This window comes from Ursus maritimus, unplaced genomic scaffold (genome assembly GCF_017311325.1).
Source record: "Ursus maritimus isolate PB19 unplaced genomic scaffold, ASM1731132v1 scaffold_9, whole genome shotgun sequence".
Lineage (NCBI taxonomy): Eukaryota > Metazoa > Chordata > Mammalia > Carnivora > Ursidae > Ursus > Ursus maritimus.
In genome coordinates, this window is record NW_024427107.1 from 20,947,911 (window position 1) to 20,972,203 (window position 24,293).

Genomic DNA, 24,293 nt, shown 5'->3' on the forward strand with positions numbered 1-24,293 from the left:
GGAGCTCCCGGTCTCAGTCTGGATCCCGTGAGCACACCGGGATTCCGGTGTTCCGGGAGATGCCTGGTGGTGCGCGTTCACGGCTCACTGCTGTTTTGGGGGTGCCGACCACGAGTCCACCCGCTCCCCTGTGCAGGTGGTCCGCCAGCCGCCCCGCGCGCTCCGGGAGTTCCCGGTCTCAGTCTGGATCCAGTGAGCACACCGGGATTCCGGAGTTCCGCGAGATGCCTGGTGGCGCGCGTTCCCGGCTCACGGTCTCAGTCCGCTCTCTTGCGGGTGCTGTCCGTGAGTCCGCCCGCTCCCCCGTGCAGGTGGCTGCTGCTTCCCGGCGCCCGAACCACTGTACCATTTTATACTCCCACCAGCAGTGATCGAAAGTTCATATTGCTCCACATGCTTGTCAGCATTTGATGTAGTATTCTGGATTTTGGCCATTCTTATAGGTGTGTAGTGGTATCTCATTTTATTTGCATTTCCGTAATTACATATGATATGGAGCATCTTTTTATATGCTTGCTTGCTATCTATATATTTTCTTAGGTGAGGTGTCTGCTCAGGTCTTTTGCCTCTTTCTTTCATCAGGTCATCCATTTTTTTATTGTTAAGTTATAAGAGTTCTTTATATATTTTGGATAATAGTCATTTATCACATGTCTTTTACAAATATTTTCTCTCAATCTGTAGGATGTCTTCTTATTCTCTTGACATATCTTTACTTTCGATCTGTATGTATCTTTATATTGAAACTGGATTTCTTCGAGACAACATATAGTTGGGCCTTGAAGTTATGTATTCATTATGTTCTTTTTCAAAGTTGTTTTGGCTATTTTGGAGTCTTTGTATTTCCACATAAATTTGGATCAGTTTCAGCTATTGTAATTGGCATTGTCTTTAAAATTCCAATTTCAATTATTTTTTTCCATCGAGTAGAAATACAGTTGATTTTTTTTTCTAACTTATCTCCTGAGACCTTGCTAAACTCAGTCTATTAGTTTTTTGTTTGTTTGGTTTTCTGATATTTTCTGTTAATCATCATGTCATTTACAAATAGGAATAGTTTGATTTCCTTTTCAAAAATATTTATTCCTTTTATTTTTTTGTCTTGCCTCATTCTATGTCTTCCTGTAAAATATTGAATAGATGTGATGACAGTGACATTTTTGGTTCATTCCTGATCTCAGGGATAAAGTGATGAATGTTTTACCATTAAGTTTGATGTGACCTGTAGGGTTTTCATAGCTGCCCTATATTAGAATAAAGAGATTTCATTCTCTTTTAATATTCTTGAGAGGTTTTTTTTTTAATGGATTGATGTTTAATTTTGTCACATATTTTTCTTGTATCGAGATGATTGTATGGTTTTTCATTAATTCATTTTTCATTGACTTAAGACTATTAAACAAACTTTGCATTTCTAGGATAGACCCTAATTGATCTTGATTTTTTAAATACATTGCTGAATTCCATTTTCAAATATTTTGTTAAGAAATTTGGTGTCTATGCTTATGAGGGATATTATTTTACAATTTTCTTTTAATAGTGTTGGCAGGTTTTAGATTAGTTTTATGCTAGCCTCATAACAAGTTGGAAAGTATTCCTTCTTTATTTTCTGAAGGAGTTTGTTTAAGATTGGTACTATTTCTTCCATAATTGTTTGAAAAAAATGGATGGAGTTAATGTGTAGATTTTTGAGAAAAAATTAGATTTCTTTGCTGTAGATCTATTCAGATTTTCTATTTGATTTTTTGTCAGTATTAGTAAGTTGTGTTTTTCAGGAAATTTTTTCATTTTGTCAGCATTGTTCAGTTTATTGGTATAAAGTTATTCCTGATATTCCCTTATTGTAGTTTTGATCTCTGTAAGATCTTTAGTGATGTTACCTTTTCTATTTCTGATATTGTTATTTTGTGTTCTCTAACGCTCTTTCTCCTTCCTACTCTTCAGCAGACTTGTTTGAGGTTTATCAATTTCTTATGTCTTTTCAAAGAACCAAATTTTGGCTTTGTTAATTTTTTTCTTTTTCTTGTCTCTTATTTATCTTCCTGATTTTTGCTTTTATCTTTATTATTTTCTTTGTATATATTTAGGGCTTACTTTGTGTCTTTTTTTTTCTAGTTCATTTCTATGGAAATCTATACTCTTAGTATTAACTCTTCCTTCTTTTCTAATAAAAGCATTTAAGTTATAAAAATTTTCCAAACCCTTGAATTAGCTATATTCCAGACATTTTGATATGTTGTGTAAAAACCCAAATGTTTTTTATACCCAAATGTTAGGCTGTATTTAAAAAATTTTTCAGGTGTTCAGGTCTTTTGTAGATATTTTAATATTGATTTCTAATTAATTTCATTATGATCAGCTAACATACTTTCAATATTTCAATCTCTTGTAATTTATTTTGGTTTGTTTTATCACCCAACATATGGTCCATCTTTATGATTTCATGTGTACTTGGAATATAGGTGTTCCGTAGTTGTTTGTTGTAATATTCTGTAAATGAAATTTAGTAAATGTAGTTACTAGTGTTGTATGGAGATTCTACATCCTTAATGATTTTTTGCTCTGTAAGTTAGTTGTGTTGGAACAACTGGGTAGCAATTTGGGGAAAAAAAGCCTATGTAAATTATAATCGGACCTTCATATGAAAGTCAGGCTAAGCCCATACCTTAGCGTAGCACATCATCTTGAAAAGGGTTTAGCCTATTCTGTGATGAAGGTGAAATCTTTAGAAGTAGCTTGATAGAAACATAGAGTTGGTTATTGGGAAAACTTAAAAATATTGCCGTTTATGTCTTAAGCCTCTCAGTCTTAATGTGACAAAATATGTGTTCTGATTCCTCCAAGATAGAATATCTGAAAGGATAAATTGGAAGAGTTTTGTTTCCAGAGTAGCCCTACTCCCCCACCCCTCTAAATCCAAACCACAAGGATAAGAAAAGAATTTTTTGTCTGTATGCCTTATAAAGACTACAGATTGTGGAAATACATCAGAATAGAAGTAAGTGGAAATAATAGCAAGTATATGTAACGTAAGATCAGTAAAGTTTGGATTAATTTTAGATAATTTAAGATTATAATTTAAGATTGCATGTTATGGATTATACTTCCAGGTAAGATACCAGACCCCAGGATAAATTCCAATTCAATCAAATATTTAATGTAAAAAAAGCAAAAAAAAAAAAAAAACCAACTATAAGAAAACATGGGAGAATTCCTTTATAACCTTGGAATCAGAAAAGACTTTCTAACCATAACTCAAAACCTGTAAACTATAAAAATTACGGATTTGACCTATAAAAATGCATGTCAATAAGCAAAAAAAAAAAAAAAAAAAAAAAAAAAAGCAAAAGCAAAAATTCCCCAAGTAAATAAAAAAGCAAAGCAAAGCGAAAAGCAAAGCAACATTAACAGGGAAAAACATTTGCAACTTATAACCAACAAAGGGCTAGTCTTCTAATATTTAAAGAGCTTCTGAAGTCAAAAGTAAAAGAAACATATATAAGAGAATAAAAAATGGGAATTTTCAATAGAAGAGTAGGGAAAAGAATAAGGTAGTGCATAAAAAAGGAAATGGCATGTGGCTCTTAAATTGTGTGAAAGAAGCCCTTTTCATAATTTTTAAAAATGCTAATTAAAATTTCACAGACATATTGTCGCTTGCCAGATTGGCAAAAATCCAGGTGATAATATACTCTCTTGGAAAGGCATGGGAAAGCAGGTCTCTCATACTTTGTTGATGGTTGTATAGATTGCTACAATCCTTGTGGAGGGCAGTTTGATTATATTTCAAATGCATATACTTTCAGGCCAGAGGTTCCTCTTCTGGGAATTTATCATACTTGCATACATGTTAAATGGCATATGTACACAATTTTTAAGTCATAGCATTTTTTTTTTTTGTAAAAGTGAAAAAATGGAAACAGTTTAAATGTCTGCTGGTAGAGTTTATGGTACATCCAAGGCAATGGCATACATAGCTATTACAAAGGATGTTAAGTACTTTATGTACTGAAATGGAAAGATCTCCAAGATGTATTTTTTTTCTGTCCAAGTTTTTATTTAAATTTCAGCTAGTTAACATACAGTGTAATACTAGTTTCAGGTGTAGAATTTAGTGATTCATCACTTACATACAACACCTAGTGCTCTCCACAAGTGCCTTCCTTAATACCCATCACTTGTTTGACCCATCTCCCTTGCCCACCTCCCCTCCAGTAAACATCAGTTTGTTCTCTATAGTTGAGTCTATTTCTTGGTTTGCCACTCTTTTTTTCTTCCCTATGTTCATTTGCTTTGTTTTTTAAACTCCACATTTGAGTGTAATCATGTGGTATTTGTCTTCTTTTGACTGACTTATTTCACTTAGCATAATACTCTATCTCTAAACACATTGCAAATGGCAAGATTTCATTTTTTGATGGCTGAGTAATATTCCATTGTGTGTGTGTGTGTGTGTGTGTGTGTGTGTATAAATTTATATACATATTCTTTATCCATTCATCAGTCAATGGACATTTGGGCTTTTCCCATAATCTGGCTTTTGTTGATAGTGCTGCTGTAAACATCGGGGTGCATGTGTCCCTTAGAATCAGTGTTTTTGTATCCTTTGGGTAAATACGTTGTAGTCCAATTGCCGGGTTGTAAGGTAGTTCCATTTTTACCTTTTTGAGGAACTTTCATACTGTTTTACAGAGTGGCTGCACCAGTTTGCATTCCCACCAACAGTGTAAGAGGGTTCCCCTTTTTCCATATCCTCACCGATACCTGTTTTCTGTGTTAGTAATTTTAGCCATTCTGACTGGTGTGAGGTGATACCTCACTGTAGTTTTGATTTCCCTAATGGTAAGTGATGTTGAGCATCTTTTCATGTGTCTGTTAGGCATGGGTGATTCTTTGCAAAAATGTCTATTTATGTCTTTTGCCCATTTTTTAACTGTATTATTTGTTTTTTGGGTGTTGAGTTTGATAAGTTCTTTATATATTTTGGACACTAACCCTTTATCAGATATGTTATTTAGAAATATCTTCTCCCATTCCATAGGCTGCCTTTTAGTTTTGTTGATTGTTTCCTTTGCTGTGCAGAAGCTTTTTATTTTGATAAAGTCCCAATAGTTTACTTTTGCTTTTGTTTCCCTTGCCTCTGGAGACATATCTAGAAAGAAGTTTCTGTGGCTGATGTCAAAGAGGTTATTGCCTGTGTTCTCCTCTAGAATTTTGATAGATTCCTGTCTCACATTTATATCTTTAATCCATTTTGAATTTATTTTTGTGTATGGTGTGAGAAAGTGGTGCAGTTTCATTCTTTTCCATGTTGCTGTTCAGTTATCCCAACACCACTTGTTGAAGAAACGGTCTAAGAAGTATCTTTAAGTGAAAAGACAAGGTGCTAATAAGAAGTATCTTTAAGTGAAAAGACAAGGTGCAGACAGCAGGTATGATATGCTACAATCTGTGTAGAAGAACGTGGTGAAAGGCCTATATACTTGGTTATAACCTTGCTTGCAATGCATAAACAAACTCTAGAAGGGTACACATGAAACTAACAGTGAATTCTTGTGGTCATAGGGGAGGGTGGAAACTGGGTTGTTGGGTCATAGGAATGGGATGAAGTTTTTTCAGTGAATAACTTTTTAATTTTTGAATTATGTGAATATTTTGCCTGTTCAAATAATTAGACAAAAGGAAAAATTGAATTAGGTTGGCTGTTAGTGAAAAATGCCAGCTAAAGACACTTCCTTCTTTTTGTCTTTCTTTTTCTTTATCTTTGTATGTTACTGTAGGAAGTGGCAGAATACTGAGATAAATAGCGAGAAATAAGCAAAACTTAAAACAGTAAAAATGGGCCAAATTATCTCAGAGATTTTGGAGACCAAGTATAGAAAAACTTGAGATATACTAAATTATGGATTCATTTCCCTATGGGATAGCTAAATTGAGTTTGTGCTGGTAGATGAAAGACAAGGAATATCAACATGAATTATTTATTAGATATAAGTGCCTGTTGTTACTACGTGTGCTGTTAATGCTCAGGGGTCTGTGGAGAAGAACGTTTCATTTTCCAGAATATAAATTAGATGACACTTTTGCATTTCCATTTTATGTATGATTTGTGATAAAAACCTTTTTTCTTTGCCAAAGGAGACTTTCCTTTTGAGGGGTATATGAAAGACATTTGAATTGTTTAAAATATCGTTGTTATTTTTGCTCCTTTTAAATACATTGTAAAAAAAAAAGTTCAAATTGTATAAAATAGAGTACAAGGGGAGATGAGTCTCCTTTTCCCACAGATTCCTACTTCCTTCTTTTTAAGAGTTTCTTAAATAGGCATTAAACAGTTGAGCCCTCTTTCTTATTTATTTTCTATCTGAAACTCTTTAGAGAGAGGTCTTCTAGTAACGTTCAAATTTCCTAGGTTGCAGTATTTATGAAACTTTAGGATCTGGATCTTTTCTCGCAAACTCTAAATATTTGGGGATTTTCCTAGATACCTTATTGTTGATGATCTCTTATTTAATTTTGTTTTGGTCAGAAAACATACTTTGTATGATTACACTCTTCTTAAATTTATTGAGATTTATTCTAAGGCCCAGCATATAGTCTAATTTGGTGAATATCCATGTGCATTTAAAAGAATTTATAATTTACCATTGTTGAATCTAGTGTTCTATACATGTAAATTAGGATTATTAAGCTGTTATTAAAATCTTCTTATCCTTACTTTTTTTTTTTTTAAAGATTTTATTTATTTATTTGACAGAGATAGAGACAGCCAGCGAGAGAGGGAACACAAGCAGGGGGAGTGGGAGAGGAAGAAGCAGGCTCATAGCGGAGGAGCCTGACGTGGGGCTCGATCCCATAACGCCGGGATCACGCCCTGAGCCGAAGGCAGGCGCTTAACCGCTGTGCCACCCAGGCGCCCCCTTATCCTTACTTTTATATTTTTTTTGGCCTTGTTTTTCTTTCAATTTCTGAGAGAGAAGTATTAAAATCCTCAAGTAAGATTATGGATTTGTCTTTTTCTCCTTTTATTTTTGACAATTTTTGCTTCAGGTATCTTAAACCTCCATTATTAGGTACATACAGATGTCTTCATGAAGAATTGATTCTTACATCGTTATGACATGACCCTCCTTTATCTCTGGTAATATTCCTTGATTTGAAGTCTCTTTTGTCTGAGATATTAATCTAACCATACCAACTATTTTTTGTAATTTTTTTTCAAGCTTTCTGTTGGAAATTTGATCAAAAACGGAGTTTAAAAAGAGTCTCCTGCAAAGCACCAAAAGTGAATCTTGATTTTTTTTTTTTATCCACTTTAACAATCTCGTTCAGTTGAAGCGCTTAATCCATTTACATTTTGTGTGACTACCGAAATAGTTATCTTCTGGCTTTTGTTGTTTCTTTTTTTTTTTTTTTAATATTTTATTTATTTATTTGAGAGAGAGAGAGAGACAGCCAGCAAGAGAGGGAACACAAGCAGGGAGAGTGGGAGAGGAAGAAGCAGGCTCGCAGTGGAGCAGGGAGCCTGATGCAGGACTCGATCCCAGGACCCTGGGATCATACCTTGAGCCAAAGGCAGACGCTTAACAACTGAGCTACCCAGGCGCCCCAGGCTTTTGTTTTTTCTGATGAGAAGTCAGTTAACATTCTTTTTGTTTCCCAGGATGGAATATATCTTTCTTCTCTACTTTTGAGATTTTCTTTTTATACTTGATTTTCAGCAATTTGAGTATGATGGGCCTATGTATGTTTCGTTTGTATTTTTACTGTTTGGATTCTTTGAACTTTTTGGATCTGTATGTTGTTTTTGATCAAATTTAGAAAATATTTTTGAGCCGAGATGCCCTTCAACAGATGAATGGATAAAGATGTCGTCCATATGTACGATAAAATATGTAAAGCCATGAGAAATGATGATTACCCAACATTTGCATCAACGTGGTTGGAACTAGAGGAGATTATGCTAAGTGAAATAAGTCAAACAGAGAAAGACAATTGTCATATGGTTTCACTTATTTGTGGAACATAAGAAATAGTAGGGAGGACATTACTAGAAGGAAGGAAAAAATGAAGAGGGGGAAAACAGAGGGGGAGATGAACCATGAGAGACTATGGACTCTGGGAAACAGACTGGGTTTTAGAGGGGAGGTGGGTGGGGGTATGGGCTAGCCCGGTGATGGGTATTAAGGAGGGCAGGTATTTCATGGAGCACTGGGTGTTATACACAAACAATGAATCATGGAACACTACATCAAAAACTAATGATGTGCTGTATGGTGACTAACATAACATAATAGTAATAAAAAAAAAGAAAGCTAAAAAAATATTTTCGGTTAGTATTTTGTCAAGTTATTTTATTTTATTTTTTGCCCCATCATCTTTCTTTTTCTTTTGGGACTTGTGTACACCTGTGTTATCAAGATTCTGCGAATCTTTTTCCCCAGTTTTTTTTCTCTGTGCTTTAGTTTGTTTGCTAATTTCAACATCTGAGTCATCTGTGGGTGTGCTTCTATTAACTGATATTTTTTGTTAACTGATTTTCCTCTGTATAAGTCACCTTTCCCTGTTTATTTGCATGTCAAGTTATTTTTTATTGTGTAGTCAACATTGTGATTGAGACTTTGTAGAGACTGGTTTCTGTTAACTTCCATTGAAGAAAAAGCAGATGTTAAATTATTGGCAGATTGCCTTGTTGTGTTACAGAAGCTTGGTTTAGGTTTTGTTAAGGAAGGTGTATTTTGATTTTGTCCTTAGTTCAAGAAAAAATCTCTTAGACCTGAAATACAGTCTTTACTCTTAAAGCATGTCTCTTTTGGGGTTTCAGTGGAATGCCTGAAGTATCTACCAAGCACCTCTAATTTGGCGGAACTCAAACTCTAGACTCTTCCTTGTGGTAGACAGCTGCTAAAATCTTTGTTTAGATTCTTTCTGGCCGTTTTTCCTCAGTTCCTTGGAGTCTCATCCCACACAAACATAGTAAGTGGTCAACCAGGTATCTGAGGAGAGTATATGCCGATTTGGGGGTTCTCTACTCTGTGGCTCCTCTTTCCTGAGATTCCCCCCCCCCTTAATTTCTAACCATTCTGTCAGATTCAAACCTAGTCCTTTGATTCTTTGGGCCAGTAATATTTTAATTTTCTGCCTGAGCTATATCTGCTTTGTGCCCTTTGGGCTATGGGATGTCTTCAGAGGAAAAGCAAGATAAATGTGTATCTCATACAGTATGATGCCCTTTTTTCAAGGGTTGAATGCCGTCTTGTTTCTTCCTACTTTTGGTTCCTCTTTTGTGCTTTGTTTTATGTTTTGTTTAGAATTTATTACTGTCATCGGTAGGAGGATTAGCCTGATACAAAGTAATCCATCAATAGTGGAAGCTGGTGCCTTTTTATCTCAAATAAAAGAATATGTTATGACAAAATATGATAAGAAAGCTCCCTTTGTTCTTTTTCCTTTGGCTTCTTAATCATTTATTCCATAAAACTGAAACAATATCTTATTGACAAAAAAATTATGTTCATACTCCCTTTTCCCATGAAGTTGTCCTTTAGATAAGCAGAACTTTGTATAGATTTTCCATTAATTGCTATAGAATTGGAAAGATTGCTCTCTAAAGTTACTGGAAATTTTAATGTGAACATCTGTAAACAGCTCTATTTTTTTGTTTAAGAGTCACCTATATGGTACTTAACAAGTGCCAGGTACTGGTCTAAGCATTTTACATGTATTAACTTTCCTCACCACAATTCAGTAAGGTGAATATGATGAATGCTTCCATTTTTCAGATGAGGACACTCAGGAACAGAGAGGTTAAGCTAGGAAGTGATGGAGCTGGGGTTTGAACTCAGGCATTCTGGCTTTATTAGAATTTGTATTCCTAGTCACTGTGCTTTGCTGCCTTTCCCACTCTATGCTGTGGGTTTGTACCTGTTAATATTTGTGAAAAGTTTATAATCTACTTTAGGAACAGGAACCTCATAGTGTATTACATAATAGTATTACATAATATATATATGGGACCTTCCTATTGTGCCAGATGCCGAGGAAAGACTCAAACACAACTTTCCCTATAAATCTCACCTATAAATCCTAGGGAGTGTTCATCATTTTTTTATTCTGTACTTCTACAATACAGTATTTACATTTCTATTGAGTAGTTATTTCTTCTGCCTTGTATTGCAGCTAATAGTGTACAGGCTTGAACTTCCTATCAGGTTGTAAAGTCATTGAAGGTGGAGATCACACCTTCATCATTTTTGTAGACTTCCTGCCTTGGCATCTAACCCACAATGAATATAATAGACCATGTTATTTAAAACTGTGATAAAAATATAGATCTTTTAAAAATTATTTATATTCAATTTAGTTAACATATACTATATTATTAGATCCAAGGGTAGAATTTAGTGATTCATCAGTTGCGTATAACACCCAGTGCTCATTATATCAAGTGTCCTACTTAATGTCCATTACCCAATTACCCCATTCCCCGCCCACTTCCCCTAAAAATATACTTCTGTTTGCCACATAATGAATCTTTGTATATCCATTTTTGTATATATCTTGCTTAAAATAGGAATATCTTACATTTTTGTTTTACTTCCAACTTTTCAAAATTCTTTCCTATCTACGTCTTTTTATCTTAATGGAAGAAATATGAGCTTTCATTTACTAATTCATTCAGTAAATATTTTCTGAGAACCTACTATGTACCAGCTATTGTTCTAGTTGGTTAGGATATAGCAATGAACAAAGCAAAGTCACTGCTTTCATGTAGATTTCATTTTTATGAGGAGGTAAGATAAAAATAAATAATCTGTCAAGTGGCAATAAAAAAAACACAGGATAAAGAGAATATGGTGGAGAGTATTATTATTTTAGATGGTGTGATCTGGAAAGACTTCTGTGAGCAAGTGGCATTTGAGTAGAGATATGAATGAAGTTGAGTAAATTTATAAATTTTTTTTAAATTTTCTATTTTTTTTAAAGATTACCCATTTATTTGAGAGAGAGAGAGCTAGAGCACACATGTGCAAGCAGGGGGAGGGAGAAGGACAAGTAGACACTGCGCTGAGTGCAGAGCCCCATGCAGGGCTTGATTCCATGACCTGAGCTGAAATCAAGAGTTAGATGCTCAACTGACTGAGCCACCCAGGCACCCCTTGAGTTTTCATTTTTTTAAGAAACTTTAATTTCTGTCAGCCTTATTTCCATTTTGTTTAAGAGTTTGTGGAAGAGCAGCTTAAGACCACTCAGTAGTTGTTCCTACCTATTTAGTGGCCTGAGCAGTGGGAGCTGCAGACCAGTCTTCAGTGGCCGGCTGAACACTCCAGTCTTCAGTAGGGAACTGCTAAATAGGCACCAAGGACCCCTGCATGCCTTTAGACCAGTCAGCTATTTCAGGTTGAAAGTGGTGAACTCAGGAGCTGGAGCAGTCCCTTCACCCTTAAATTCCTCCTTGGTCATAGCCTTTTTAGCAACAGTGTGCTCTTTTTTTTTTCCTCCCAATCTTTTCAGAATCTCTGTAGAAGTAGAGATCAGGCATGACCTCCCATTTGTATTCATGGGAGATGGTGCCACGCATGTGCATAACTTCCTGGACCAGCATCTACCACATCAGACCCAGAAGAGTTCCAGGCAAGGAGACTAGCAAAGATAAATGCCTTTAAGTTGGGAAAAACAGCAAGAAGGGTATATTGAATGTGTGAGGAAAATGAGATAGAAAGGTAGTGGGGATATTGTGTGTGTAAGGCAGATTATGAAGGACCTTTTAAATGGTAAGGACTTTGGGTTTTATTCTAAGTTTGATGGAACAAAATGTTCATTGGAACATTTTGAGCAGAGTGACATCTGAATTATGTTTAACAGGTTCAGTCTAGACGCTATGTACAAAATAGGATGCATAGGGAGCAGGAGTAGAATCAAAGACCAGTTATGAGGCTACTGAAGTAGTCTAGACCAGAGATGTTGGCTGCTTAAATTAGGACTGAGGCAGTAGAAGTGATGATGTGTGATGTGTTCAGTTTTGGATATATTTGAAGATAAAACCAGAACCAAGAGAACCTGCTGAGGAATTTTTTTTAGGGTATGAGAAAAAAAAGGAGCTGGAAACTATTTCCATGTTTTTGGTTTGAGCAACATGGTGAATGTTAGTACCATTTACTGAAATGGGAAACATTGACAGAAAGGGCCAAATGAAACAAGGTATATATCACTGCCTTTATTTTATATATGAGGAAACTGAGGAATAAAGAGTTTTTTAAAAAATTTTTATTTTTTATTTATTTATGTGACAGAGAGACAGCCAGCGAGAGAGGGAACACAGCAGGGGAGTGGGAGAGGAAGAAGCAGGCTCCCAGAGGGGAAGCCCGATGTGGGACTCTATCCCGGAACGCCGGGATCACGCCCTGAGCCGAAGGCAGACGTTTAACGACTGCGCTACCCAGGCGCCCCAAGAATAAAGAGTTTTGATAAACTTTGAGCTAGACTCCGGGTTGCCTCGTTGCTAGCCCCAGATGTCTTCTAAATAAGTGCCTCAGTATGTTTTATTATTAGTTTTACTTGTATGATGATAACTCATGTTCATTTTAAAATTCTTTAAAGAAGAGCCTGAGCAACTATCTTGTAGTTAAGATAAATTGCATGAATTGAAAATGCAATTTTTCTTTCAGAAAGTAGTGGTTTAGACTAGGAATCATAAGATCTAAGTTTGGAGTCTTGGTCTGCCCTTTACTTTTAGTTAATCCTTTACCATTCTCATCCTTAGTTTTCTCATTTGTGAAATTGAAATAATACCTACTCATCTCTCATAATTACTATGAAGATGAATTGAGATCCTGTATGCTTAACAGTGCTAGCATACAGTTCCTATCAAATATGCAATTAAAGTTTATAGAGTGTTTTTTTTTAAATTTTTAAAATTCATTTGAGAGAGAGAGAGAGTGTGCACGTGAGCAGGGAGAAGGGTCGAGGGAGAGAGAGAAGCAGACTCTCTGCTGAGCAGAGTGCCCAATGTGGGGCTGGATCCCAGGATCAGGACCTGAGCCAAAGGCAACTGCTGAACCCACTGAGTCACCCAGCTGCCCCAAAGTTTATGGAGTTTGAATTGCAATAAAGCCACCATGAGATATTCACAGAGTTGAAAGAAATTTGTAGTGGAGAAAGTATGTGGGAAAAGTGTGTATTATTTTTTTTTAAGATTTTATTTGAGAAAGCATGCACGTGTACGCATGAGTGGGGAGAGGGGCAGAGGGACAAGCAGATTCCCCTCTGAGCAAGGAGCCTGACTCAGGGTTTGATCCCAGAGATCATGACCTGAGCTGAATGAAGTCAGACTCTTAACCGACTGAGCCACCCAGGCACTCCAGAAAATTCTGTACTTATTAAATACATGTTACTTTTCCCAAAATTATTATATATATTAATATACATGTTATAAAGAATATTTTACTGAAGATAAATGTTTGTGTTTACAGGTATTGGTTTGCCTTGAAAAAGGGTTATCACGTGGCTTTCAAAAATAGCAGCAAAACTGATAACTTTATGGAAGAACAAATTGATCCACATAAAGAAGTTATAGATAGAATGACTGATTTGAGCATGCTCAGGCTATTTGAGACCTACCTGGAAGGCTGCCCACAACTTGTTTTGCAGCTCTACACCTTTCTCGAACACGGTCAAGCAAATTTCAGTCAGTGTAAGTCTTTCCTAACACCCTGTGTTAAATGGATGCTCTGAGATCTTTATTTTCTTTAATTTTTTTGTTGGGAGGGGGGAAGGGAAAAGAGAGAGGGAGAAAGAATCTTTAAGCAGGCTCCACGCCCAGCATGGAGCCCAACGTGGGACTCAATCTCACAGCCCTAAGATCATGACCAGAGTTGAAATCAAGAGTTAAACGCTTAACTGACTGAGCCACCCAGGCACCTCTCAACTACACAATTCTTTGAAAGGTTTTAGAAGTTTTCTTACAGTTTTTTTTTCTTTTTAGAATTATTCATTTTTTAATTTTTTAAAATTTTTTTTAAAGATTTTATTTATTTATTCGACAGAGATAGAGACAGCCAGCGAGAGAGGGAACACAAGCAGGGGGAGTGGGAGAGGAAGAAGCAGGCTCCTAGCGGAGGAGCCTGATGTGGGGCTCGATCCCATAACGCCGGGATCACGCCCTGAGCTGAAGGCAGACGCCCAACCGCTGTGCCACCCAGGCGCCCCAAGAATTATTCATATTTTTAAAAAGAAGTATACTTATGGAAATATCAGAAAGTATATGTAGATATATTGTCTCCCTCTCCCTTCTTCCCATTCCTTCTTTTGTCTGCCCAGAAAGGAAACTATTATTAACAGTTTTTTACTGATTCTTTCTGAAAAATTTTTAAAAGCCTATATGCTTTTTTCCCTCTTTTTTTCTTTTACAGAAATGGTAACATAAAAATTGTCTCTGTTTTTTGTACTTAACAGTATATCTTGGAGATTTATCCATATCAGTACAGAAAGAACTCCTTCAGTCGTTTAATTATCTGCATAGTATTACAAGTTATGGATGTACCATGATTTATTTAATAAGCCCCATATTTATGTTAATTTAGAATGTTTCTAATATTTTACTCTTGTAAAAAAATGCTGCAATGAGTAATCTTATGCAGGAATCATTTTGTGTGTGTGAATTATATCCATAGGGTAAATTCCCAATTGAATCATTGGGTGAAAGTGCAAATGCCACAAAATAGTGAAAATTTTGTAAGTTGGTCAATATATTGCTCTTCTATGGCAGATTTCCTCATTAGGGTAAAGTGTTCATTTTTTAAGGACAGTTGGTATTTTCATTAAAAAACCTTTTTAGGTATTTAATTTGAGATGTTAAAAAAAAAACTATTTGCTAAATAATAGCCCCAGTTTTCATTAATGACTCTGGTTCTGTGTACATTTGGATTCATCTCAGAGGAACAAATTATCATTTTCCCTGGAGTTCCTTCTGTGCTAGAGTCACCTGTGAGATCAGTTCATTCCCTCAAGCAGTCTTCCTGTTTCCAATTTGTTGTAAACTTCTAGACTGTAGTCCTAATATTTTTGCCTTTACTTTGATTGTTAGTAATACATCGAAGAGAACGTAGTTATGAGACCTTTTTTTCCTTGTGATTCAAAGATTTTGTGGGCTTGGACCTAAAAGAAGTTGAGGTGTTAGTTAAAAATAGCAAAAAATGAGAAATCTAATTATAGGCTGTTAGTATAAAAAATGGTGTATCCCCTAGAAATAGTATTTATAGATAACTTTTAATGACATAGGAAATTAATTCTAAAATAAAACTTAGGCAAAAAGTTTGTGATATTTTCTATCATATTTTTTTTTCTTAAAAAACTTTGGTCAGTTTTATTAAAGAAAAATTTGCGTGATTTACTATTCACCAGTCTGTTCTGTCATGCTTCTAATGATATTAGAATCACCTGGATCAGTGATAGCCAGTGTCATACTCTATAGTATTTCCCACATGCAGGGCCAATTCAATATTATTGCCCCTGTAGTGATGGACACCGGTTTTGGACAACATGGTGTAGTATTCTATTTTAGATTTCTTTGAGGCCGGGCAGTTGTTGGCGAGGATGACCAGTTTCGCTTTGCTGTGTCTGATCGTTTTCAGAGTTGGCTTGTACCCCAGCCTGTACTTTCCATCTTTGTAGTGAGTTGAAACCTAGAGTTGACTGACTCCAGCGACTTTTTCATCTTCTTTGAGGCCACCGTCTTGTTGTCTTAGATGTGGGACAGTCCCAACCAAAAGCAGCTGCCAAAAAGGTCAGAAGAAAGAAAGGAAAAAGTTCCCACAATGCAGAGCTGTTCACTGCCAAATTTTCTATCATACTTTTAAGGATGCAGAGAAATTATTATATAAAATGTCTGGAAGAAGACATGCAAAAATATCAACTGTGGCTGCTTCTGGGTATTAGGATTATGAATGATTTTATTTCATCTTCTTTAAGGTTTCCTGAATTTGAAAATTTTCTATGATACTCATATTGTTTTGACAATCAGGAAGAGTAAAATGTAAAAAAAATCAGGTTATATATAGCAGTACTTTAGAAGACTGAACATATTCTTTTTTCTTTGCACTTTCCTGAAATTATACTAAAAAGGAGAGTAAAGGAGTAAAAACAGTATAAACCCACAAGGACAAAGAGAGTGCAGAGTAGAATAGCAGATTAGAATATCAACAAATGGGGGCGCCTGGGTGGCACAGCGGTTAAGCGTCTGCCTTCAGCTCAGGGTGTGATCCCGGTGTTATGGGATCGAGCCCCACGTCGGGCTCCTCTACTATGAGCCTGCTTCTTCCTCTCCCACTCCCCCTGCTTGTGTTCCCTCTCTCGCTGGCTGTCTCTATCTCTGTCGAATAAATAAAAAATCTTTAAAAAAAAAAAAGTCATTCCTTTCCTTTAAAAAAAAAAAAAGAATATCAACAAATGTTTAGAAGATGGAAAGCGATGGAAAACAGATTATTTAGATAAATTCTACCACTGAAAGGCATTTGAATTAATCCTCTCTCTGAATTAATCATCAAATTAAAAATCAAATAATAATTATTTGAATTAATTGTCTCTCTGAAAATATGTAAAATAATTGGATATTTTCAAAAGTCTTCATAAAACCATAAAACAATCTGATATGAGAGGCCAAAATATACGTGAAAGTGGGAACACAGCAGGGTTAGGTTAGGACTCTGAAGGCATTTATACGTGGAGAGATTGTGTGTTTTTTTTTTTTTTTTTTTTACTAAACCTATAAATAGCAGATTCAGTTTTGATAGCTTCCAGTGTGTGGACTGAAGACAAAACTCAGTCCTCATAAGGGAGGGATGTCTGATAGCGAGTTCTAATCTGTAAAGCTGGTACTCCAAAAGGCACCCTCCTCAGGGCAAAAGTGTGAAGTTACCTAAGTCATTATCTGCTTTCAAGAGATAGCAAGGATTATCGCCTTGCTGCTGAGTAGAACAGGGAAACATAACAGTATAACAATTTTGCAATCAAAATTTTCATCTTTAGCTCAAATAACAAAACAAAAAACCCAAATACAAACTAATAAAAGCCAGGCTATGAATATAGTTTAAAGTGGTCCCAGACTGATAGTGACCCTATCAATTTGGCTCAAACAAGTATAAATCCTCCCTGGAGGAATTCACTTTCTCTTAGACCTCAAGTAATTTTCACAAATAGTTTTCCAAGGAAAATGAATGGTTTACAGTAATTTATAGCACCAAAAGAAATAAGGCATTATGAGTAAGAATAGCAGAAATAGAAAAAAATTAGTAAGCCTTTAGATATTGGAAATTAACAGTTGCAAAGTATAAGATATGCATCCTATTTTGTTGAAAGAGGTAAATGATGAACTTAAAAATATGGAATAGGAAACTATAAAAAATGAATTGTATATTTGAAAAAGAAGAAAGAATTTATGAGCATGAAAAAATTTAAAAGTTGAAATTAAAAACTTAGCAGATAAGACATAACTGTATAGACAGTGATTCAATGCTACATCAGAAGGAATTATTCAGATTATACTTTGAAAGAGTATGAAAGAGATATTAAGAGTCATGGAAGGTGGGATGAGAAGGTCTAATATACATCTGAGCAGAGTCTGTGAAGGACAGGAGAGAAAGAATGGAACAGAGGTAATATTGAAAAGTTAATGGCTGAAAAAATTTCAGAAATGACAAGAGTCACCTACCCACAGATTCAGGAAGCCCTTCATCTCACAAGCAACCAAGTAGAAAGAAATCCATGCCTTAGCATATCACTACTCAAGGAAATTCCAAAGAATGTACTTTATACAGAACAGAGGAATATTCCAAGAAGGAATAAAGAGGAAGGAAAATAGTAAATGTGTGGGTAAATCTAAATGAAGATTGACTGTAAAATAAAAATAATACTATGTGGTTAAGAAAAAGATAGAAGGAAAGTATGACAGTGATAACATGTAAGTCTGGTAGAAGATAATAGAATTAGTGTTTTAAATTCCCTGTATAGTCCAGAAGAAAGGTAAAGCAAAGGTGGATATGGGTTTTTTGAAGTGTAAAACTAAAACATTTAGAGAGACCCTGTTTAAGAAAAAGAATATAATATGAAAACAAGTTACATATTGTGTTAGTCTGTGTAGGCCGCCATAACAGAATTCTACAGCTTAACCCTCAGAAATACATTTTCTTAAAGTTCTGGATACTGGAAGTCTAAGATCAAGGTGCCAGCAGAGTTGGTTTCTGGTGAGCGCTCTCTCCTTGGGTTGCAGATGGCCATCTTATTGCTGTGTCCTCACATGGCCTTTCCTCTGTGTATGGAGAAAGATCTCTGGTGTCTCTTCCTCTTCGTATAAGGACACCAGTCCTATCAGACTTGGGCCCTGCCCTTATGACCTTATTTAACTTTAATTACCTCTTTAAGGCACTATTTCAAAGTAGAGTCACATTGGGGGTTAGGGCTTCATCATGAATTTTGGGGGATTACAGTTCAGTCCATAGAAGGTATGAAAGTAAACATTTAAAAAAAATAAATTAAATTACGGATATAAAAAAGCTGACAAATAACACAAATTTTACAAGAAGAAAAGTAATATATTATTTTGACACTCTATTTTTTTTGGCTGCATACTGATTGACTTGATTTGATAATTTTATAATTTTATAGAGAGACTAGAAAAATTCAATCTTTTTTAGCATAGTTGATTGAAATTTGTTTTTTATTTTAACTTAGAAAAGCTTCTTTCACCTTCACGAATTATTAATATCCTGTATATTTTTTGGATTGTTGTTAAGTTTGGAAAAACACTGGCAGTTTCTTTAGTAATGTGCTGTAAGATCAGAATCACATTTTTTTGATGAAGTAACTAATTTTCAATACTGTTTTCAACACTAGTTTATTATTGATGTCTCATTTAGTAATATATTGGTAGTCTTAGGTTTTCACCACTGGTGTCAGTAATGTCAACTCAGAAAGAAAAAAATCAGTAATTTGACAAGGTCATTTCAGACTGAAAGAAATACATAAGCAAAGATGTGGTTTGGTAAAGACAAGGGATTCAGTTTGGATAGAGTATGGTTTGATGTTATGTTAGCTAAATGATCAGAAAAATATATTAAAGCCAGTAGATGAGTGGGAAATGGGAAATAGTGTCAAACTAATAATGTCAACTGGATAAGGCTAGACCATTATGTCTTAATGTTAAGTAATCAAAGGCCTGTTGATGGCAATATAGTGAAGTGTTAATATCAGGCAAACTGCGGAGAATCTCAGCTCTGTGACTTAGTAAGATCTTAATTATTTAAACAGATCTTATAAACATATCCCTCAAACCTAAACTAAATGTATTCTCAACTCAGTTTCCCTTAGAGCTCCAAAATGACCACAGCCACTTCAACACACCAAGGCAAAATATAAGAGAGAGTAAGTAGGAGTAGTGACAGGGCATTTAATCAACTGCATTTAAAATATCCTATTTTCCCAGGGTGCCTGGGTGGCTCAGTCCTTAAGCGTCTGCCTTTGGCTTTGGGTGTGATCCCAGGGTCCTGGGATCAAGCCCTGCATTGGGCTCCCTGCTCTGCTGGGAGCCTGCTTCTTCTTTTCCCACTCCCCCTGCTTGTGTTCCTTCTCTCGCTGGCTGTGTCTCTTTCTGTCAAATAAATAAAATCTTTAAAAAAATATATCCTATTTTCCCAAATCTTATAAAAATATATGACAGAATGAACACATTACTAGGGCTTTGCTGGCTTGGAAAGAACTTGGGCAAGTGTGAGTCCCTGAAATTTAAGCTTCATTATTTTTGTTATAAATTCCTCTATAAGGAAAAACATTAATGTAGAACTTTGAGATATTAAATATGCATGTTGTGGGGCGTCTGGGTGGCACAGTCGTTAAGTGTCTGCCTTCGGCTCAGGGCGTGATCCCGGCGTTATGGGATCGAGCCCCACATCAGGCTCCTCCCCTATGAGCCTGCTTCTTCCTCTCCCACTCCCTCTGCTTGTATTCCCTCTCTCGCTGGCTGTCTCTTTCTGTCAAATAAATAAATAAAATCTTTAAAAAAAATAAATAAATATGCATGTTGTGGTTTCTAGCAAAACCACCAAAGAATAAAACAGCGTATCACCGAAGCATGTGGGTTATTAGATTGAAAGGGTGAATAAAAATGGCCATACTGAGCCCATCATTATAACATTCAGAGAAGCAAGGATAAAGATCATATTCTATAAGATGTGAGAGAAACTGAATGGCACTGAAAGTCTTAACTGTTATACTCGAGATTAGGGCTTATAGAGCAATGACTTTAAAGTTTCAATGGAAAATATTTAAAAAAATTTTTTTTAAAGGTTTTTATTTATTAGAGAGTACACGAGCCGGGTGGGGGGTACAGGGGTAGAGGGAGAGGAAAGGGAGAAGCAACGCCCCCCCCCTCCAGCCCCCCTTGCTAAGCAGGGAGCCTGATGTGGAGCTAGATCCCAGGACCCCTGATCCAAGCAGAAGGCAGATGCTCACTGACTGAGCCCCGAAAATATTTTTAACTCACTTGCTTTATTTTTTTTAAGGTTTTATTTATTTATTTATTTATTTATTTATTTATTTATTTATTTGTGGGACGGGGGTGGTGGGGGAGGAGAGAGAGCACACAGTGGGAGGAACAGAGGGAGAAGAACAAGCAGACTCCACGCTGAGGATAGAGCTGACTCCGGGCTTGATCTCAGGACCCTAAGATCTTGACCTGCGCCAGAATTAAGGGTCAGATGCTTAACTAGCTCAGCCACCCAGGTGTCCCACATTTTTTAGCTTTCAATTCTGTTTCTAGCAAGACTTGTATATCAAATGTGAAGGTAGAATGAAGACATTTTGAGACATAATCGTCTCAAAAATTTTTGCTTAGGTGCAACTCCTCTCAGGAATATCTGGAGAATGCTTGATCAAACATGAGAATAAAGCAAGAAGGACTTAAGTGAAGGGAAATTCTGGGACGGCAAGAATCAAACCTTGAGAACAACCACCTTAGATCAATAGGATCCTATTCTTTAAAAAAAAAAGAAAGGAACGAACCAATAGATGTGTATATAGGGGAGCTTTACTAATTAATAATTTGAAGATTTTCCTAAGAAATATTGATAGGATTATGAAAAACTAAGCATGTAAAGGAACAATGAATAGTTTTAAAAGAAAGGAAATATATCAATGTAATACCTGGCTGAGCAGTAAAAAAATCTGTACTTATGTAGTTATAATAAGGTAAACACCAAATACTGACTTTTACCAAAAATATTGATGTTACTCTGGTGGCAGATGGAGGGAGAGGAAAATGCAAGGAAGGTGTGTATTTATGTGTGTATTTGCTAAATTTTCTTCTTTCCAAAGAGGAAATCAAGAAGCAGTGTCTAAAGCAGATAAAGTAAAAATATTTGTTTTAGTTAGAAATACAGCGATAAATGTCAGAAGAAATGCTAGAAGAGTTTTAGTAATTTCTTCTGGGAGTTGTGACTGAGAGGTGAGGCGAGATAGAGCTTAGTGACTTTTAAATTATATATATCTGTTAATTTGTTTTTGTTTATTTGTTCAATCGTTATGCATATGTATTAGTTTGGTAGAAGTTAAAACTAAGTAGAGAAAAAAATCGTAGGACAATTTAGGGGAAAGTAGTGCTTTAATTAAAATATGTTTGAATTAAAGAAGAAAGAAAAAAGTCCAGCTAATTGTATGGTCCAGAATGGAATATGCTAAAACCAGGAGCATAGACAAAGCATTTAAAATCATTATAATCTTCTTCAATAGGTCAATTTATTTTGTCTGCCTTTTTATCCTAATATATAGACCTTCAATGAGACTAAATGGGAAGGAATAGCATTCTGTATTCTTCTTTAAATTCTTTCTAATCCTCTAATGTCTTTGCTTTCAGTTTTATAAAAGTTCCCAGCTTTGACAGTGGGGCTAATGGCATGCCTTTTCAAAGTAGTAATGAACTTCTGTTATTTGTTGGGGAAGAAAAGGAGTAAAGATGTCAAGTCTATAGAAATTTGTAAGTTTTAGAATATATTTATTTGATTCATCATCTAAAGAAATGGGAAATTTAGCTTGTAGATAAGTATCTATATCCTTACATTAAATTTTCTGTTTAACTCCCTCTCTTCCTTCCTTCTTACTGCTGCCCCCCATTATGCTGTCTCTTGGTGAATTAAATATATGTTCAAGGTCAAAGCCAAAGAGACTGGAGAAGCTAGGACTGTAACTGTAGTCTCTTAGAGGACTTCCACAGTGTGCAGTTTCCATTATACCACTTGCTCAATAAAATTTGTACAGTGAATTTAATTAAAATCATATAAAGCAGTCTATAATAGCATTTAAGGACACCAACTTTGAAATCAGGCAGATTTAGTTGAGATCTCAACTCTCTGCAACTTGCTAGCTGTGTGACTTAAGTAATATGTGTATTTTCTAAGCATCAATTCTTCCATATGTAATATGGGAATATTTATATCTATTTCAAAGGATTAGATGAATATATAAAGTACCTGATGTGTTTGTGGGTGTGTGTATATGCAGATAAAGTGTGTATGGCATATAGTAATTTAATATTGCTATTACTATTCCTATAACAGTATATCTATTTTTTATTTTTTGTTTTGTAGATGCAGCCATTATGGTTTCTTGCTGTGCTATTTCTTGGTCAACTGTTGATTATCAAGTAGCTTTAAGAAAATCCTTGCCTGATAAAAATCTCCTTAGTGGATTCTGTCCCAGATTCACATACCTCTTTTACAAGTTGTTTACATTATTATCTTGGATGCTGAGTGTTGTACTTCTTTTATTCTTAAATGTTAATATTGCATTATTTCTGTTGTTATTTCTTTGGTTTTTAGGAATATTGTGGGCATTCAAAAAGCAAACTCAGTTTTGTGCTTCTATAAGTATGGAATTCTTATACAGAATTGTTGTTGGATTCATTCTTACTTTTACATTTTTTAATATTAAGGGACAGAATACCAAATGTCCAATGTTTTGTTATTATATTGTAAGAGTACTGGCCACTGGGGGGATATTGGTTGTGTTCTGGGTTTCCCCAGTCTCTATTTTTAACTCAGACTATTTTATGTCTATCAGTATCACTATAGGTCTTACTCTTGTCCTTGGAATTATTTTTCTTATTGTTTATTATGGGACTTTGCACCCAAACAGAAATGAAGAAACAAAACCTGATGAAATTGATGGAAAAGCAGCTCAAAGAGATTGTAGAATGAAGTATTTTCTAATGGAATAGCTATTCATTTGTGAGATCTCTTTTCTTATTTTTTTTTGTTTCATTGGTTAATAAAGAAAATGTTATGTGTATGTGTTCTTCCTTATTTTTGCCTTTAATTTGAGATCAGTTTTAGTATATTAACTATGAATGTGGGAGAGCATAGTAATATTTTATTATTTAAATTAATTTTTCATTTGGTTTTAAAGATCTTGGGTACTCAAATACATTTCCTTCTTGCCTAGTAGAGTTGCCAGCTTGAACCTGAATTGGAAGAAATGTTCTGGTTCCCCCAAATTAGAAGCCTGGAATTGAGCTTCCCTTCAACTTTTCCCTCGTTTGTTTGTTTGTTTGTTTCTTTTTTTTTTTTAATGTTTAGTTAGCCAGCATATAGTATGTCATAAGTTTTTATTGTAGTGTTCAACGATTCATTGGTTGCATATAACACTCAGTGCTCATCCCAATACGTGCCATTCTTCATTCCCTCATTGTTTCTGAACTAAAACTAATGCTCGTGGAGAACTGCAAAGAGAGAAGAGCAGAAAGCTCATTTTTCTTTCTTCTATTTTGTTGATTCAGTGCATATATTTTGAGTTGGGGGCAGATTGAGTAAAGCAAAAGGGAAAAGAAGGGAAGAGGAAGAAAACAAAACATCAAGTTTACCATTTTTAAGTGTACAGTTTAATAGCAGTAACTAGCATTCACCTTGTTGTTCATCTCTATAACTTTTTCATCTTGCGAAACTGAGACTACTCCCATCGAACAACTTCCTATTTCCCACTCTGTAGCTTCTGGGAACCACAGTTCTATTTTCTGTGTTTAATTAATTTGACTACTTTAGATACCTTATATAAGGGGAATCACAGAGTGTCTTTTTGTGACTGGCTCATTTCACTTAGCATATTGCCCACAGGTTCATCCATGTTGTGCCATGTGACAGATTTTCCTTCTTTTTTAAAGGCTGAGCAATACTTCGTCGTATGTATATGCCACATTTTCTCTGTTTATCCATTGCTGGGTTGCTTCTACCTCTTGGCTGTTGTGAGTAATGTCT

General features: G+C 35.4%; 1 protein-coding gene and 1 pseudogene across 4 annotated transcripts in view; one reads left to right on the top strand and one right to left on the bottom strand.

The window, feature by feature from the left end:
- XKR9 (XK related 9) overlaps positions 1-23,331 on the top strand; it is a 90,212-nt gene extending 66,881 nt beyond the window's left edge. For all 4 annotated transcript variants that reach the window (XM_008710785.2, XM_008710784.2, XM_008710786.2 and 1 more), the window contains 2 exons: positions 13,473-13,693; positions 22,632-23,331. In XM_008710785.2, the coding sequence (XP_008709007.1) occupies positions 13,473-13,693; positions 22,632-23,260 (850 nt within the window). In that variant the 3' untranslated portion in view covers positions 23,261-23,331. The remainder of the gene's footprint in view (positions 1-13,472; positions 13,694-22,631) is intronic.
- On the bottom strand, positions 15,392-16,985 carry LOC121101718 (annotated as a pseudogene).
- Positions 23,332-24,293: the final 962 nt, after the last annotated feature.